This window comes from Abramis brama, assembly GCF_963993115.1.
Source record: "Abramis brama genome assembly, chromosome: 12".
In the NCBI taxonomy this organism is placed as follows: domain Eukaryota; kingdom Metazoa; phylum Chordata; class Actinopteri; order Cypriniformes; family Leuciscidae; genus Abramis; species Abramis brama.
In genome coordinates this window covers 25,265,182-25,282,626 of record NC_139974.1, presented here as the reverse complement: position 1 = coordinate 25,282,626, position 17,445 = coordinate 25,265,182, and the positions used below count along the sequence as shown (strand labels likewise).

Sequence of the window (17,445 nt, the reverse complement as noted above, 5' to 3'; positions counted from 1 at the left end):
AAGTAAAGAATTTTTATTTTTTTTTAAATTGAAACCTATCCTCATGTCCTATCCAATTGAAACCTATCCTCATGTCCATAGCAAAAACAATGTGGGACTCTAGTTGCCCGGCAAAGTTTAATATTCTGCTATTTTTAAAGGTAAGCCTAAAGGGTAATAAAAGCCCTAAACTTTAATTAGCCCACACAACCAAAGCCAATCAAAAGACTGCAGTGAAAGCTGGGCTGATATACCGTACACTGTGTACTTTCTGAAATATATAGCATGTCCTGACTGGTCACATTCAACAGTGCTCATTTCACCACTGCTAAATGTGGCTAGAATAATTATAAAAGAGAATCAGGAAGGCAGACTTGATTAAGACATGTTTCTTTACTCATGTACTCATAGCAGTCATATAAATCAATTTTAAAAAAAGAAAAAAGACATTCATTTTTGCATGTTCTAAAAGTATGGGTGCAATTCTTTTTACATAGTTTTAATGTACTGTGCAGACTTTTCATGTTGAAATATACAAATCTGTTTCAGCCATAATATTGATTACAAGTGCTTATACAACACATTTACAGCTATATGATTAATAGACCTGTATAATAAACCTATGCTTTTACATCAGTAACAGTATTGAAACTGAAGTTCAGAGATGTTTGAGCTTTAGGTATCATTGCTGCTTCACACTTGCAATTCATCTGGTCTACTGTTATATGTTATCAACAACAATGCACAATTAATTCTGCAGCTCATCTAAGCAATTTGCTGTTAACCTTTGGAGTGACTTGAAAACTTCCACATATTTGAAATGTACATTATACAAGACATCTAAAGCCAAAATTATATTACAGTAAGATGTAAAAACAAACAATTCAGTCATTAAATGCCATTTTACACCTTATCTCAAAATGAAATAACCTGGTTTTATTAAGAAATGTAAAGTAGTGTTAGTGCTAGAAATGTATCACAAGAATCTAAATATAATCTTATATCACTTTTTTTTTCCACCACATCCATGAGCTAATTCCTTCTTCATTACGAACTAAAGGGCTGGAATAGAGAGGCTAGGGAATGTTTCATTCGCTTTAGCCACTTCATACTGTATCTAACCCTGCAAACCTACAGAGATGGACCTACAGGTGCTGCTGAGAGCCACTGACCTCCCTTCACATGTGGATGGCATTGGATTTGCAAGCAAGAAAATAAATTAAAGAAATGAGAGAAAGGGGGGAAGGGTAGAGGAAGGATCTTCATTTGGAATACTGCCAGATAACAATGCTGATGATGATGATCACTACGGAAAGGACCACTGCCAGGATACACATCTTCTTACGAGACTTTTGCTACAGTGATGGAAAGAAAATATTGTCATTATCATCAAATAGAATGTATGCAACATGCATAGTTTTAGATCCTGCCATGTTGCTACATATTTTGTTATACATTAACAAACAGTCAATAATAAGTGAATCTATTCGCCCTAAATCAAAACTCTAATTTACATTAAAGTTTGTATCAGATGTTCCAGGCCTCCAGACAAGCACTGGTGCCACTAAGTTCTACAGATGGTAGAGCCACCTGATTTGGTAGTGCAGAGGGGGGTGGGGGGATTGTTAATCACTAAAAAGAGCACTCTTTACTTGCTTTCTGTGTAATTCTTCACAATTTGAAGAAGTTTTTGCTTTTCATGAGACTTTGTGACTTTTCCTACTTCATACTTCAGTACAAAAGTGTCAAACCTTATCAAAAGTTTATTTCTTGATGACTTGATATTTTATAATATAGATTTCATAATATTTAAATATAAATTTAAAAGCATAATGTATGGAAAAATTGGCTAATAAGCCAATACGTGCTCCTCTGCTGCCATCTACTGGTTATAGGCCTAATTTATTTGGTCATCACATTAAAATTACATTTAAACTTGATAATTTAGGGCTTTGAAGTGCTAGAAAAAGTGTGAAGCACTTGAAAATCCCTGAAAAGTGCTTGAATTTCACTCACAAAAGGTTGTACGAACCCTGAAATAAATAATGTAAAAACATTGGACTATTTCTGCCACAATACCATGGTTACAGTTGGCATTACTACATAAATCCATGGCGAATGTTGGTGATTTGTAGTATGAAATGCCTTCTTTAACTTGTTCATTCATGACAATTTTTCTCATGGTTTCCACGTCAGTGCTATTTGATCTGATTTTTATGATTTATAACAGAGACTTACACTCAATTTGAATGCTTCTCAATAGGTCTGGCAGTAGCAGTGTTAATAATACTGCGGAGAATTCAAACGCTTTCTCACTTGATCTCCCAGCACTGTGTAGTAACAGTGTCAAGTGATCGAGATCGGCCCGCGAGTACCTGTTCTGAGCTTGCTGCGCTGTCTATTATTGGTTTAATCTGATAAACTGGCTGCGCAGCTCAAACGAGTAGCGTGGTTTTGTTCCGCTTTCATTTTTGTTTGCCGTTTCTCATATGAAAGCTCTTTTCAGTTGGGCAACGTGGTGGTCGCACCAGTGTGACCTCTAAAATTTAGTCGCACTGGCAGGAAAAAAGGTTGCAAAATGCAACCATTTGGTCACAGTGTGGAGCCCTGTGTTGTCCTCCCAAAGTGACTTGACAGTGCATTTGCTGAAAAACTCAAAAGACACAGGTGTTCTAACCGAGAATGCATGTATGATATTTAAAAAATGACATAGCTGTCTTTGTGTGCATGTGTGTGTGTGCGTGAGAGAGAGTGTAATGCTGAAGTTTTTACTGTACCTGATACTGAGCTGCTCTCTGTAGTTGCTCAGCTCCTCTCTCCACATGCACTTCTGCACTTTCCACATTAGCCTCTATGCTATCTGTAACGACACACATTTACTTGCATTTAGATTAGAGATTACAAGCTGACAACCTGATGTTAAACATACTCAGTTTCCATAATTAACATAAAAGATAAGTGTATTTCATGATTCAGATGCTTTGACAGTGGCACAAACGTGGTTTATGTAAATCAATGAGATCTTTATAAAAGTATAAAAAACTACTTGCATAAAATGCATATAAATATCAGTTGTCACTCTATATCGCCCAATAATACAGCCGTGGCAGTGCATATTGGCAGTGACACAAATTTTGCGTTTCACAAAGTTTGCTGCTTCAGTTGTTGTGTGTTGATTAACACTGTTTCTAGATTATTGTGCAGAGTGATCAAATGCATTTTAAATAATTGCAAAGAGCTTCATTGTGTGTTATCAAGGAGGGCAGCAAAGAAGCCACTTCTCTCCAAGAAAAACATCAAGGACAGACTGAAATTCTGCAGGAAGTACAAGGATTGGACAGCAGAGGACTGGTGTAAAGTTATTTTCTCTGATGAAGCCCCCTTCCTACTGTTTGGGACATCTGGAAAATCGGTGAATGATACCATGAATCCTGTGTTGTCCCATCAGTGAAGTCCCATCACCGAGGCCATCCATGTGTGGGGTTGCTTTTCATCCAAGACAGTGGGCGCTCTCACAATTCTGCCCAAAAACATTGCCATGAATAAAGAACGGTCTCAAAACATCCTCAAGAGCAACTTCTCCTAACGACCCAGGAGCAATTTTGTGATGATCCATGCATTTTCCAGCATGATGGAGCATATCACAAGGCAAGAGTTGGCTCAGATGGCTTGGAGATCATTACATTGAAATTTTGGATCCGTGGCCAGGCAACTCCCCTGATCTTAATCCCACAGAGAAGCTGTGGTCAGTCCTGAAAAAGGGGAGTGGACGAGCAGAAGTCCACAAACTCTGAGCACTAATAAGGCAAGAATGCATCACCATCAGTCAGGATTTGACATACAAGCTGATTTCCAGCATGCCAGAGTGAATAGCAGAGGTTATGAAGTAGAAGGATCAACACTGTAAATATTGACTCTCTGCATATATTGAATGTTTTTGGCAAAAAAAAAAAAAAAAAAAAAACTTTAAAACTTACAAAATGTTTATTGTTTTCCAGGATATACCTTAGAAACGTGAAAAAATTTGAAGAAGCAAACTTTGCGAAACAAAATTTATGTCACTGCCAATACTTTTGGCCATGGCTGTATGTCTTAATAAGAGGTTATTTAATTACTTCGTTTTATGATCATAGCTCAGAAGGTTTTATTATTGTAAGAGTCAAAACATAATCTAATGATGATAGAGATATGTACAAATAAACATTACTCAAAACCTTAGAAATGTATAGGTTTAACCTGTTGATTTCACGGCTAATATCCTAAAAGTTCTTTCATCATTTAAACCCATATGACATTAGGTCTGACACTTTTATGGTGCTTTTGCATCCTTGGGACAAAACAGCCAATACGTTTATCAAAAATTCACCTTTTGGTTCCATGGAATAGTCATACAGATTGTGTGATTAATACATGAATAAATTACAGAATTTTCATTTTTGGTTGAATATCCCCATTAAAATAACAGCAGTGTTCAGAAGTATAGATTAAAGACAGACTGTCCTCACCTATCATTTCACCCTGATCATGGATCATCACAGCAAGATCCTTGAAAATCTGATTCACATCCAAGATGTCCGACTGCAATAACAGACGAGGTAATGAGCAAAATTACAGATGACAACACAAACACATAACTTCACAAAATAACACGTTAACAGCAGGTGTAAACAGGGTAAATGTAGTGTATAATGACAGCTACAGATTGTCCAAGTGTCTTAAGAGGTTAGTTTGCATATATATGTGCAGCATCTTTAGTTTTAACCCCCTGGGGTCGGCTATCGCGCCGGCGCGATAGGCTCGTTTTTTTCCGTATGAGTGCAAAAAATAAAAAATAAAAAAATATTAATTTTTATCTTATATGCTTGTGTTATACATCAATCGATCCTGTTTAGTGTGTATTTTTTTTGTGTATGCTCATAATAAAAACAAAGTGTTGTGCTTTTCGCCAAATAAAGAAAAATAAACATGATGCGAGTTCTGCCTACTCTCCGTCAGTGAAGTCAATTCTGAAACGCGTCCGAAAATGAACTGTAACTCAGCGAATACTCAGTCAAACAGGCATACAGACACACAGGCATAAAGCTTGAATTCTCTTCTTTTAAATGAAGTAATTTTTATAAAAAACAAATATTCACAGTTTATATAATATGTATGTAAAGAGAGAGATGTCAGTCGTTCTCATCTCAGCTAATTAAGTTTTAATGTGACTCCGCCTACGGAGACCGCGCTATTCAAACGCAAATGTGAGGCGATCCATACAAACCTGTGAAACGCCCACATCCGCTGGATAAGGCCGGTGAAACACTGGATGCGTGGCGTAAGCGTCTCAGCTGCGTGGCGTGTCCGTTTTTATTTCGGCTCCCATGTTAACAGTTTAGAGTTTGTACACTGCCTGTGTGAGACGCACGCGCGTCTCAGGCGCGGCACGAGCCGCGTGGAAAACGCGTGCATTCTAGAAATAGAACCGACGCCTATTTTTCACGCGACACGCAAGCGTCTTGGAAGCGTTTCCATGCAAAATTGAATAGGAAAATCTGTTTATTTGTCATTTTGACACGAATACATATTAATAAATGTCCTTTTGATGTTTAAAAGTGTCTAGGTTTTGACATAAATGCAAATATAAATGTAATTTACAAAATATGATCAATTTTCAAATACTGCTGTATTGAATGAACAGCTTTTAGCAAACTCTATTGCTATACTGAGATGAGGAATATATACTGTATGTGTTTTGTCAAAAATAAAGTCATCAACTAACTAATGAATGCTTTACTTTGAAATACGTATGATAAAATGTATACTTTAGTTTTGAAAGACGTTGACTAGTTTTGAAAAGATTATAAAGTATGTATGTGCATGCATATATATATATATATGTGTGTGTGTATATATGAAGAGTTCAGATGCAAAAGCCTCTAAATGCCATCTGAAATTTTCTTCTAGAATGATCATTTTTATGAAGCTTGTATATTTAAGTTAGCTATAGGTGGCACACCTGAATGAATGGCTCATTAAGTATGCAGGGACATTGTCTCACCAGGTGTGAACTACTAAATATGCATGATGCTGTTGGAGCGTTTACGCCCCATCCGCATATTGGCTTTCCAAACTAAAAGTGTTTCACAAAACTAAAATCAATGTATCGTTTTATGTGAATTATTAGGCAGGATGATTTTCACATCATTTTGAAGAAACTCTAGGCGATGACATCCATTAGTCAAAAGTCTTATTGCCACATATTTAGTATGTGTTTTGTGGCCTTATTTCAGAAACTTTAATTTTTAGTTTTTTCGATAACCTTGCATAAACATTATTCTCTCAAAAATGAAAACATGTACATACATGTGGCTCACATATTATGGAAGTCTTGTTTGTGCTATATAGAGTGAATTTACACCTTTGCCATTAATATGTTTATAAGCAACTGAAAAAAGCACAAATGTCAGGGCATGTCAGAACATCTCAAGGACCCCAAAAACACCCCAGACCCCAGAGGGTTAAACTGACACTGAATAGGCAAAAAAACAAAAAACAGGTAGTGCTGGCAGGAAAAGAGGAAACTAACCTCAAGTTGTCGAATGGCAGTTTCTCTTTCTTTAATGAGCTCCAGGTCCTCCTCTGTTATGGCCACATCTTCTGTCTGTATGGTGGTCTTACCCCAGTCATCGTTACTGCGCACACACACACACACACACACACACACACACACACACACACACACACACACACACACACACACACACACACACACACACACACAGAATGTTTTCAACTGCTATGCTTTGACTCAGTGCTGGGAACTCATAATCAGGGAATATCTGAGACATACTTATCAAAGGAGACGAGTTGCTCTTCATGACCTCCATCTTCAGCCTAAAGTAAATCACAACACAAAAGCACTTCAGCTCAACAATACACACTGAAGAATACTTTATTAATATTTTAAACATCAATAACATAGGTCAGCATCAGCAACTCATTTTACTGAGTCAGTATATTCTGCACACACAAAAAATGGCAGAATTATTTTTTCCCACTGGGTATTGTTTGAATGGTGTAAAGTAGGTGTACCATACCACAATGAATGATTTCACAATGTTTGATCTCAAATATTATAATTTATTTAGTAAAAGACTTTATAGAAATGATTCATTTCAATAAAATATTTGTGTGTAGGGCAAGAAATGAGCTTTTCCAATAAGGAGCAATATTTGCCCCTTGAGATTGATTTCTAGGGCCATTTTTTTACCTTTGTAAGGTAATTTTTATGATTACCTTATTAAATGTACCTGCTCTTGTTCATTTTGATGACATTTTTTGCCCTGAGTCCCTGTTAACTTCTAACCCTGTTGTAAGGTATTTTTGGGTTCAAGTTATCAACATTCTAACGTCAGGCTCTATTGCAAACAAATGCAAATGTAGTCGAGCCTTGTGCGATCCACATGTGGAGCAGTGTTTGCATGGCGATCATGAATGACAGTGTCACTTAGGTTTCTGCCCTGACTAGCTACCTATGGAGACGTTTCACAAGGTTTTGGATCGAAGCTAATGTGGAAACATTATTCTTAAAGGACCGATAAGTATATCTTACAGAGAGGCGAGACCCTGCTCGGGCTCTGGCCACCGACTCCTTCTCTTTCTCTGCGGCTCGACGCTGCACTGCTTGGAAGTTGTTGAGAGCAGCAGAGAAATCATTCATCAGCCGGTCCTTCTGGATTTTCTGCTGTCTCTGTTTAAAGATGAAAATAGATTATTCAACAACTCCTTTAACTGACCTTCTAATTTTCATTTTCATTTCCTTAGGCTTCATGTGAACATTACTCTGAGTCTGAAGGTTCAAATGTGAGCCTGCACATACAAACGCACCTGTTCAGACAGGGAGACAGGTAGAGAGAGTACGCCAAGGTCTTTCAGGTGTTTGTTGGTCTCTTTGGCCAGCTGGTTTGTGTAGTGCTGCACCTGCTGACTGTATACAAATCACAAATACTGAGAATACAAGTGCACAAGAGGAACAGGAAGTGCACAGCTATAATTAAATCAAGAGTTAAACACTCACAGTCTCTCACGCAGTTCACTGGTGTCTTGTTTTGTTCCCAGTTGGTTTACCATGCTCTTGATTTGAGCCGCTAATGTAGAAAACACAAAGTTACTCTAAAATCAGGCTGTGTAGAGTCAATGCAGGTCTCTCACAGAAGACAAATAGGGACAATGGTGTAAATCTATTTTACAAATGTATAAATCAAATTTCACATCAAAACAGAAATACAAAACAAGAAGAAATATTATTTTGTGTATGAAAAAAAAAAAAAAAAAAGTAAAAGCAAAATACAAAATTAATCCCAACAGTCCCATATAAAATCCCATTTAATTCCCAATAAAAAAATAATAAAAAAATCACAATTAATTTTGAAATTCTTAATAAAAACAATAATATCAAGAGTTCAGAGATTAATCAAGAATGACTGATTCACTGTCATTCAAAAGTTTAGGATCAGCAAGAGTTTTTTTAATTAATATTTTTAATCATCAAGGATGCATTAAATTGTGTCAGTGAACAGTGACAGTAACATTTATAATGCATTTATACTTTGTAAGACTGGCTGATGAGAATTCAGCTTTGACATTGCAAGAATAAATTACATTTTAAAATATATTCATATAGAAAATTATATCATTTGAAATTGTAATAATGTTTTACAATATTACTTTTTTTCTCTATTATTTGATTAAATAAATACCTTGGTAATAAGCATAAGACTTCTTAAAAACTTCATAATCGTCTTCCACTTCAGTTATTTGTTATTTTCCACTTCATTTTCATTCTCATTCTTAAGCCAGAGGCACACCAAGCCGATGGTCAGCCGTCTGGCCTTTTTTGAGCATCGGCCGACTTCGATTTTTCGTGTGTTCTGCACAGTTGGCTCTAGTCAGATGCAGTCGGGGGTTTTTTCATGTAGAATCGGCGTCAGTGAGAGAGAGAGAACTTTTGACTGGCTGTTCAGTTTAGTGAACAAATCAGTGCAGAAAAAGTGATGAAAAAGTGATGAAATCATGACGCAAGGCTGATTTAATTCATTTTAAATCGCCTTACCTGAGCATTCGAATGGGCAAATATTTTCATAATAACATAAGCGGAGTGAGCAACCACTGCTTTGTTTATGGTTTGTTTTGTATACCTGCAGTCTTAGTTTCGCTTTCCCTTTTTGAATGACGAATATAGACCAATATAAATGCTTAAATAGACAGTTATCTCCTTTAAACGCAGGCGCAGAACGTGCGTGCAAGCTGACAGTTGGCTGTAGTCCTTTCGTTATGTTCAAACTAGGGCTGGGCGATATGGCCAAAAAAATCATATCTCAGTATTTTTTGGTTAAATAGCGATATACGATATATCTCGGTACTTTCTACGTTTTTCTATTTGGATAAAGAAAATCTGTAATTATTTAAAATGATGATATTGGAAACAAATATAATGAATGTAAAGTAGGCTATGCAATTATGTGCAAAAAGGTGGTTAAAATCACATTACATTCTAACATTACAATCTAAAAACAAAAATAATCCTTTCGTGTTTAAATTGACTAAAGCCTAAAAAATGAAAATAAAAACAAAAGCACAAACTAATTATATTAACCTGCATTTGATTACCCCATTATAAGGTCACTTTCATAAAAATATACTTGTAGGTTTAAAATTCCACATATGGCACATTTATTGTCTCCAACAACAAATATTTCAGCAATATGTATATTTTAGTCAGAATTATCGCCTTACTATTCTATTGTGCTCCGTCTGTTCGGCGGCGCTCATTCACGGAAGCTTGAGTTTTAGCGGAGATTCACTTGCAGAAGGCTCATCCTCTCCTGACAGTGAAATTAATATTTGTTTGACTTTCTAACATTTACAGATGGAGAATATACCTGTGAAATGTAAGTTAAGCACTGAGAAAAGCACCACATCTCAAACGCATTAAACAGCGCAAGTATTTATCTGTCAGTCAGCAACAGTATCTGTCAGAGCATCTGACTCGTTAACTATATCTTACCAGTTATTTTAAAGCCCTTAATATAAGCTTGTTTAGGACAAATTGTACTATGTACTTTCACTGCAGCAGCTCACACTGTGTCCTCTGCTATTTTTCAGATGTGCTCGTATCAAACTACTGTATCAGTATAAATGGTATTGCCTCATTCCACATAGTTTCAAAAAAGTATATCGATATATTGTACAAACTCGATATACCGCCCAGCCCTAGTTCAAGCACAGATTTTTTGCCCCGACGCATGTGACGCGAGGTGACAACACAGTCGGCTTACATCAGCGCTAGTTCTTTGCCGTCGGTTTGGTGTGTCCCTACCTTTATACACAACATGCATCCTTTAACGGTTTTATGCAGACCTTAATCATCATGAACCTTTCACTATGTTGTCAAATTTATCTGATATACTCCCTGATGGTATCTTTAGATTAATTGCTACTAACTAGCACTTTCAGATCAACATCACACAGTAATAAGCGACACAGATCCAGCAATCTCCAGACACTCACTGTTCTGTGTGATCTTTTGAATGTTGGAGCTGCATGTCTGAATGAGGCTGATGAAGTCTTTTGGTGGGACGCGCTGCTCTGTCCTTCCATACGACATGACTGCAGGATATTCTGCTGGCTCCGATGGATGTCTCGGGAGAAAGGGTGGATGAAACTACAGCAGGAAGTATATGTCAGTGCCTAAAAATGCTGCGGACAGAGAAACAGCAATTATAACATTACACGCTATAATGCCTTATCATTGCAGCCACCTTGTTCCTTTAACTAGTATAAGGAACAGTGTGTAATGTCACCTTACATGCTCGGTGGCAGTGATGATAAGAATAGATAACCAGATAAAACACAACATGATATTAAACAGCCCAGATCACAGTACGAGTGTGTACTTTAAAGCCTACAAACTGTAGTACATACTACCCGAATAACTTTCGAAAAATTAAATGAACAGTCTCACACATGAAACACATTAACATATAAGGATGAAACGGTTACTGGTTTGATGAAAAACTATGAAAAAATTCCCAGCAGTTATCCGTTCCTATTTTAATTATCATTAAAACTGTATTTGATTTCCACAATTTGAAAAAGTCACAGTAATACTTTTTACGTTTTGTTTTGTGTGAAAACATGGTGGAAGGAGTAAAAGGTTTTACAACCTCTACAACTTTTGAAAACCTTTAGGGAGTGCTGAGGGAAATTATATGAATGAATGTATGAATGAATAAATTATATTAGTGTTTGCTCTGTTTTTTTCTTCAGAAAAGTTTGTTCAGAAAGTTTTTGTTCAGACCAATGCGAAAACCGGGCCGAAATTTTATGCACAGATAAAATACCTATAATCATTTATCATACCTTTTATTTTAAATGGTTTAAAGGGTGAAATGGTTTTATATATATATTTTTGTCACTTTTTTAAAGATGTAGGCTACTATGTTAGAAGTTATGTTTAGAGTCACCCCACCAACATTTTTAATTAATGTAAAATTCATCCGTCGTTGTAAATGTTATTACTTTAATGTTCAATGCAAACAAAAACTGCATAAGACTGAACATTAACAGCACATTATATCAATAATACTGTGATCGTTTTTGTCTCCATTATCATGATATTAAATTTTCATAGTTTCATCTCAAAACATTTAGATTTAGACAGATTTAGACACAATGTAACGTTAGTGTTAAACTGCTTACTAATTGCAGTCGACAAGTATGTTTCACCAGTATCACACTCAATTTACTTAACGTTAAACATGCAGTAAAAGTCCATTCATAGCACTATTACCGTTACTTTGGGCAGATGAGTAACGTTACGTTAATTTATGAACGATTAAATACTTAAATAAGATCATGATATATGTAACGTTAAATGACCAGCATAATATTACATAGAACACTTAAAGAGGCGGTACTAACAATTAATGGTCATTTACGTTATTTTACTAGTATATGTGTCGTTTATTTATTTTCAGGTGAACATAAAACTATGTTAAAGAGAAACTGACACCAATACAGTGAAAGCTAAGCTGGTGAGCTAACTAACTAAAACACCTTTAATGACGTAAAACACCGCTGGAAACTTTTGTTACATGATAAAATGATTAGGTTTTATTTATAAAAAGTCAACAGACTGGTTTACTCTTAAACACCACAGAAAACTACAATTCAAACAAAAACCCGTTAAAGCACAAAACAACACCCTAGTATTAGCATAAATATACTGACACAAAAACATCATAATGCTGCATTATACCATCCGCACTTAGCCTAGTCTGACATCTAAAGACGCTTTCATGTCCATTCCGAACATATATTAAACCAGTCATTGCGTTGTTTTTATTAATTCCGAGGAATAGATATAATGATCTTACTTGAGTTCCGACAGGGCCGCTCCTTACTCGGGACTTCCGGTCTGATGCACTTTGTACTTCCGCTAAGGGGCAGAGCCTTCAAGCGCACGTGATAGCACAACTGGGTACATAAACACACACCAATATCCTACTAGACTGGGATTTAAATAAATAAACAGTAAATAGCTTAACTCTAAGCTAATAAAAACAATGTACAAGTCTTTTTCTCAATCTCTTCAAATTTATATAAACAACCTTATTTTATTGAATATTTTATCATTTATTACCACTGATACTTTATTGTTGATATTTTATCAATCTCTTTGTATTTTTTTTTTCTTGTAGCCTACATGTTGTTGTTTTGTTGTTGTCTATACTTAAGCTTAAATTCAAATATAGTCAGTAATCAACATTTGGTGCCAAATTAGCAAACCCCTATTGGGTTATTATTGGATTTATTTGGATTCGGTTTATGCATAAAGCTAGATGGATAAAATATGTAATACCTTAACCATCTTTTAATGGAAAAACCAGACATTGCTGTTTAAGACAAAACTTATTTCAAGTTATTTATTTTACTAAACTTACTGTTTATTGTACATTTCCAAACAAAAGAACATGGCAAAACAAACAAACCTGAATTCATTTAATTTATACACTTCTACAGTGACATTATAAATCACATACAGTACTGCAAAAGCTGCATTCTTAAAAAAAGAAAGAAAAAAAAATCACCTAATGTTATTTTAATTCATCTTCGTCCTCAGTTACCTTAATAATGGATTCTTTGTAATATAAACAAACAGTAAATGTGAACAAACAAGAGTATGTACAGTATACTCAGTCCATATCCTCATGTTGATAAATTGGTTCTGGTAGGTAACAGGTAACACTACAGGTGACCCCATCCCATGATTCAGGAGGCTGGAAGAAACAACCCATCAGAGCACTGTAAAGTTCCTCACTCTGGTCCATAAATCTCTCATTTGCCTCCATCACATTTATCTCAGAGTCTGGATCTACAACACAGAGAAACAAGATGCAAATGTAATACACCCCATGTGGTGGAATAAAGGCTTTTATATAGTGTAAACTGTCATTTGTATGACATCGGGTTACAATTAAAAGCTGCGATTAGTGCTTTTGTGGAATACTGAATCCAAAGAGTAAAAAAATAAATAAGTTAGGTAACATGTCCAATATGCAAATAAAAACTTACACTCTAGGTCATCATCTTCCATCTCTTCACCCTGTGATTACAAAACAATTTATTAGACACTAAGGCTAACAAAATACTGAATATAACTTTATACAATCTGATAAACAAGCACCGCTGACAGTAATAGGAATAGAATTTAATCTGCACTTAATAAAATGTTGCTGATTGGTTCAGGCACATTTGGCATGTCCTGAAAAATCGTGCACAAATTAAATCACATCTACTGTACCTGTAGGATGTTTTGGGAAGGATTTAAGTAGTTGTAATCATAGTTCCAGTCATATGTAGACGAGTAGCTGGAGAACCCTGGGTAATAGTACTGGTTGAGATATGAGTTATGGATATTATAGCTGTCTGCATGGAATTGCCCATTTTGGTTCTCAGACGACACTTTCTTCTTCCTAAAGGAGGGAAGGATTAGAAACATTAATGTGAACTTTTTTGTGATAACAGCATTGTTTATACAGTACTTGAGATTTGATCAAAACACTAACTTATAAACGTTGGCACGCAAGCCTATTTTGCTACGGACATTAACGATACCTTGCTACACTTTACATTGAGTAATGCTTCTTTTCATATACCGTTCAAAAGTTGGTGGTCGGTAAGAAGTCTTACGTTCACAGAGGCTTGATCAAAAATACAGTAAAAACAGTAATATTGTGAAACATTTTAAACTCATGTTTTCTATTTTAATATATTGTAAAGTGTATTGTAATAATAATTATATATTTAAATGTATTCCTATGATGGCAAAGCTGAATTTTCAGCATCATTACTCCAGTCTTCAGTGGCACATGATCCTTCAGAAATCATATGATGATTTGATGCTCAAGAATTATATCTTACTATTATCAATGTTGAAAAGAGATTTATTTTTTTGGAAACCATGATACATTTTTGACGAGCAGAAAGGCCAAAAGAACGGCATTTATTTGAAATAGAAATATTTTGTAACATTATAAGTGTCTTTACTGCTACTTTTGAGGAATTTGATGTGTTGAAAAAAGCTGAATAAAAATTAAAACAAATTTTTTTAACAAAATTCTTACTGAACTCAAACTTTTAAACGGCAGTGTTTTTTTTTATTAGAAGCGAAGTTTGTGTCCAGATTAACAAGGAAAGAAAAAAAAATCCAACCCATTAACATACAGTAATTTCCTATCATAACAAATACTCACAGTTTATTTGCAGCCAGACTGAGGCGTAAATGCTTCTTCCCGAGTCCAGAAGCACCCTGGAGTTCTGCCAGAGCCTGTCTCTGCTCTCTCTCACTCTCAAAGCTCACAAAGCCACAGCACCTACAAAACAACACGAATCAGCAGAAGGAAATGAAGAGGAAAACATTTGACAGGAACTTATCCATCAGGTCTCACTTTGAGTATCCATTGCTGTCCAGAACTATCTTCCCATTGCAGCAGGATGAAAAATGAAAATTAAAGAACTCATACAACATGCCATCATCCACGTCTGGGGTGAGATCCGACACGAAGAGGGAGAAAGTAGAGCTGCAGGGAACAGCAGTAAGACAGTGCTGAGAGCATCTGTTTTAATGAATAGCATTGATTAACCACATCTATAGCAGTTTATTAACTTTCACTTAATTGTCTGAACTCTATTTTCACGCATTGATAGTCTACTGTTGACCACTTTGTGCCTGCACTGGACATTTTCATTATGATAATCCCTGACTGACTTTGATATTCCTGAGAACTGTAAATTAACTGTAAACCCCAAGATACTTCAGGGATCATATAATCTATTACACAGCTATTATTTTGCTTTGAATTTGCAAATAATAAACAGCACAAATTTGAACAGAATTACTATTAATTCTGAAATTTAGAATTATGTTTGTAGGTTTATTGAAGCTGATTTTGTTGAACACTACTCTATACTCATCCTCCACAAACAGAGTCTGTAATGATATATTTTCATCCAAGCCTTCTTTCTGTCCACACAGGATCTTCTTTGAATAGTTATTTGCTTGCAGCACTATATTGCACCAGTCATTTAAAAAAAAAGAAGCAAAATATTGTATGGTAGTCCACTCAAAAGGGGAAAAAAAGCATTTCTTACCAGCTTTCACCATGTTTCCCGTAAGTGGAACGACTCAACTTGAACCTCTTTGGCTGTAAAGAGTGCATTTTAATTTATGGTTATGATAGAACAGTGTAACATTTTATTTTTTATGAAATGTTCTGCAGTGTCATATTTTACAGCTATAAACTGGTCATCACTTCAAGTGAGAATAAATTGTGAATGATTACAGGAGTGGCACCAGGTAAAGGTTTTCCATTCACTTTGCGGAGGCATCTCTCTACTGATGTCTCATCTCTCAGCTCCACAAAGCCATATCCTGCCATTTTCCTGGAGAGATCAACAACATCCTGACACTTAATGATAGATAGATAGATAGATAGATAGATAGATAGATAGATAGATAGATAGATAGATAGATAGATAGATAGATAGATAGATAGATAGATAGATAGATACCCAGTTTTTTTGTCTCGGATCAGTCTGACTCCCATCACTGTTTCTCCCATATGAGCAAAAGCTCTGTGTATGAACTCTTCATCCATGTAGGACTCCAGCTATCAACACAGACACCACGAACTTTACAGCCATATACTTTTAGCGTAACATTCTCGTTTTTGTACAAACTGTAAACACGCAATAGAACACTTATAGAGAGATATGTTATATTTGCTGAACTCACGTTGCCCATCCAGAGGCTGTTCATTTTGCGTTCGTGTAATTTTTGCTGTTCCTGTTGTTATTTTTTGTAAAGTGTGTTTACATTACCGTAGAATTATTGCATTTTTATTTCCAAACAGTCGCTTCTTTCTTTCTTTCTTTCTTAAGTAAAGCCAGGTTGAGTTACTCGCAGCACGTGCAAATGTTTATAAAGAAGTTGTCCTGTTGTCAGACGGCGCCATCTAGAAGCGAGAACCAGCACAGACCAGTAAGTAAGACTGAGACAAATTGTCTAATTTGAAGTTAGAGGTATTGGAGATTGTTTTTTTCATAATATGCATTTTTCGTTGAACGCAGTAACTTACGCGCATGCGACATTCCCGCCCCGCCCCATTTTGTTTGGAGCTTGCTGTTTCACAACAACTAAGCCCGGGAAAGCTGAGGAGCGTAAAAGAAAGGAAAAAAAGACCAAGATGAATTATGTGCATCACTTTCAGGTATGTTCACAAACATGTGAAACTTTATATTGTCTATTGGGGGTAATGGGTGAGATTTGATGTCACTACCACGCATTTTATGTCATGTACTTTCAGTTATGTGCTATCCATTGCGGTTTGAACCATATGGTAACTAAATATTTGTAGGTGTGTCTGTCACGATTACTCGATTAATTAAAAAAAAAAAAAAAAAAAAAAATCCTGGATTGCAATACCGGAAGTGGCGCATTCCACGAGTCACGACCCTATTTTTCAATGGTCACGACCACGGAGGGGAGTCCACGAACTGCATTAGACGTTTTCTAAGGCACGATGTAAAAATCAATATATAGACCAGTGCTATTATTTATAAGCCTAAACAGGAGAATGCATCAGTACAGTAAACCCCTTGCTCTGAGTTTGCATGTTTTGATGTCCACTTCTTTTTGTTCAAGAAATACAGTGGCTGTAGTATTTCTACCACAAAGAAGTGGCCAAATATTAAAGTAGTGGACATTTTTAAATGTTGTATGGCCAATATTAAACAAGGATTTGATCATGCTGTTAAGTGTCACAACAATCACCAGGCCATTGCATTGAATCGCCATGGCGACCTCTGCAGTATTTGTTATAATATGTAATACACAAGTTAATATTATTACAAATATTTATA

The 17,445-nt window shown here is 35.8% G+C and overlaps 2 protein-coding genes across 3 annotated transcripts; both read right to left on the bottom strand.

Moving 5' to 3' along the window:
• Window positions 1–353: 353 nt before the first annotated feature.
• stx12 (syntaxin 12) lies at window positions 354–12,453 on the bottom strand. The gene is made up of 10 exons (XM_084130861.1): window positions 12,399–12,453; window positions 10,531–10,719; window positions 8,039–8,108; window positions 7,849–7,948; window positions 7,574–7,711; window positions 6,812–6,855; window positions 6,548–6,653; window positions 4,485–4,557; window positions 2,757–2,839; window positions 354–1,334 (listed from the first exon to the last, which is right to left on the bottom strand). Exons 2-10 carry the CDS (start codon window positions 10,625–10,627, stop codon window positions 1,242–1,244), a joined length of 804 nt encoding a protein of 267 aa, XP_083986987.1. The 5' UTR covers window positions 10,628–10,719; window positions 12,399–12,453; the 3' UTR covers window positions 354–1,241.
• A 265-nt stretch (window positions 12,454–12,718) lies between these two features.
• trnau1apa (tRNA selenocysteine 1 associated protein 1a) lies at window positions 12,719–16,697 on the bottom strand. 2 transcript variants are annotated; one of them, XM_084131001.1, is made up of 10 exons: window positions 16,662–16,697; window positions 16,319–16,538; window positions 16,096–16,193; window positions 15,867–15,966; window positions 15,676–15,728; window positions 14,973–15,104; window positions 14,778–14,897; window positions 13,826–13,997; window positions 13,597–13,627; window positions 12,719–13,396 (listed from the first exon to the last, which is right to left on the bottom strand). In XM_084131001.1, exons 2-10 carry the CDS (start codon window positions 16,340–16,342, stop codon window positions 13,218–13,220), a joined length of 909 nt encoding a protein of 302 aa, XP_083987127.1. In that variant the 5' UTR covers window positions 16,343–16,538; window positions 16,662–16,697; the 3' UTR covers window positions 12,719–13,217. The 2 variants fall into 2 exon arrangements, with proteins under 2 accessions (XP_083987127.1, XP_083987126.1); XM_084131000.1 differs by having other exon boundaries at window positions 16,319–16,697.
• Between the last annotated feature and the right edge of the window lie 748 nt (window positions 16,698–17,445).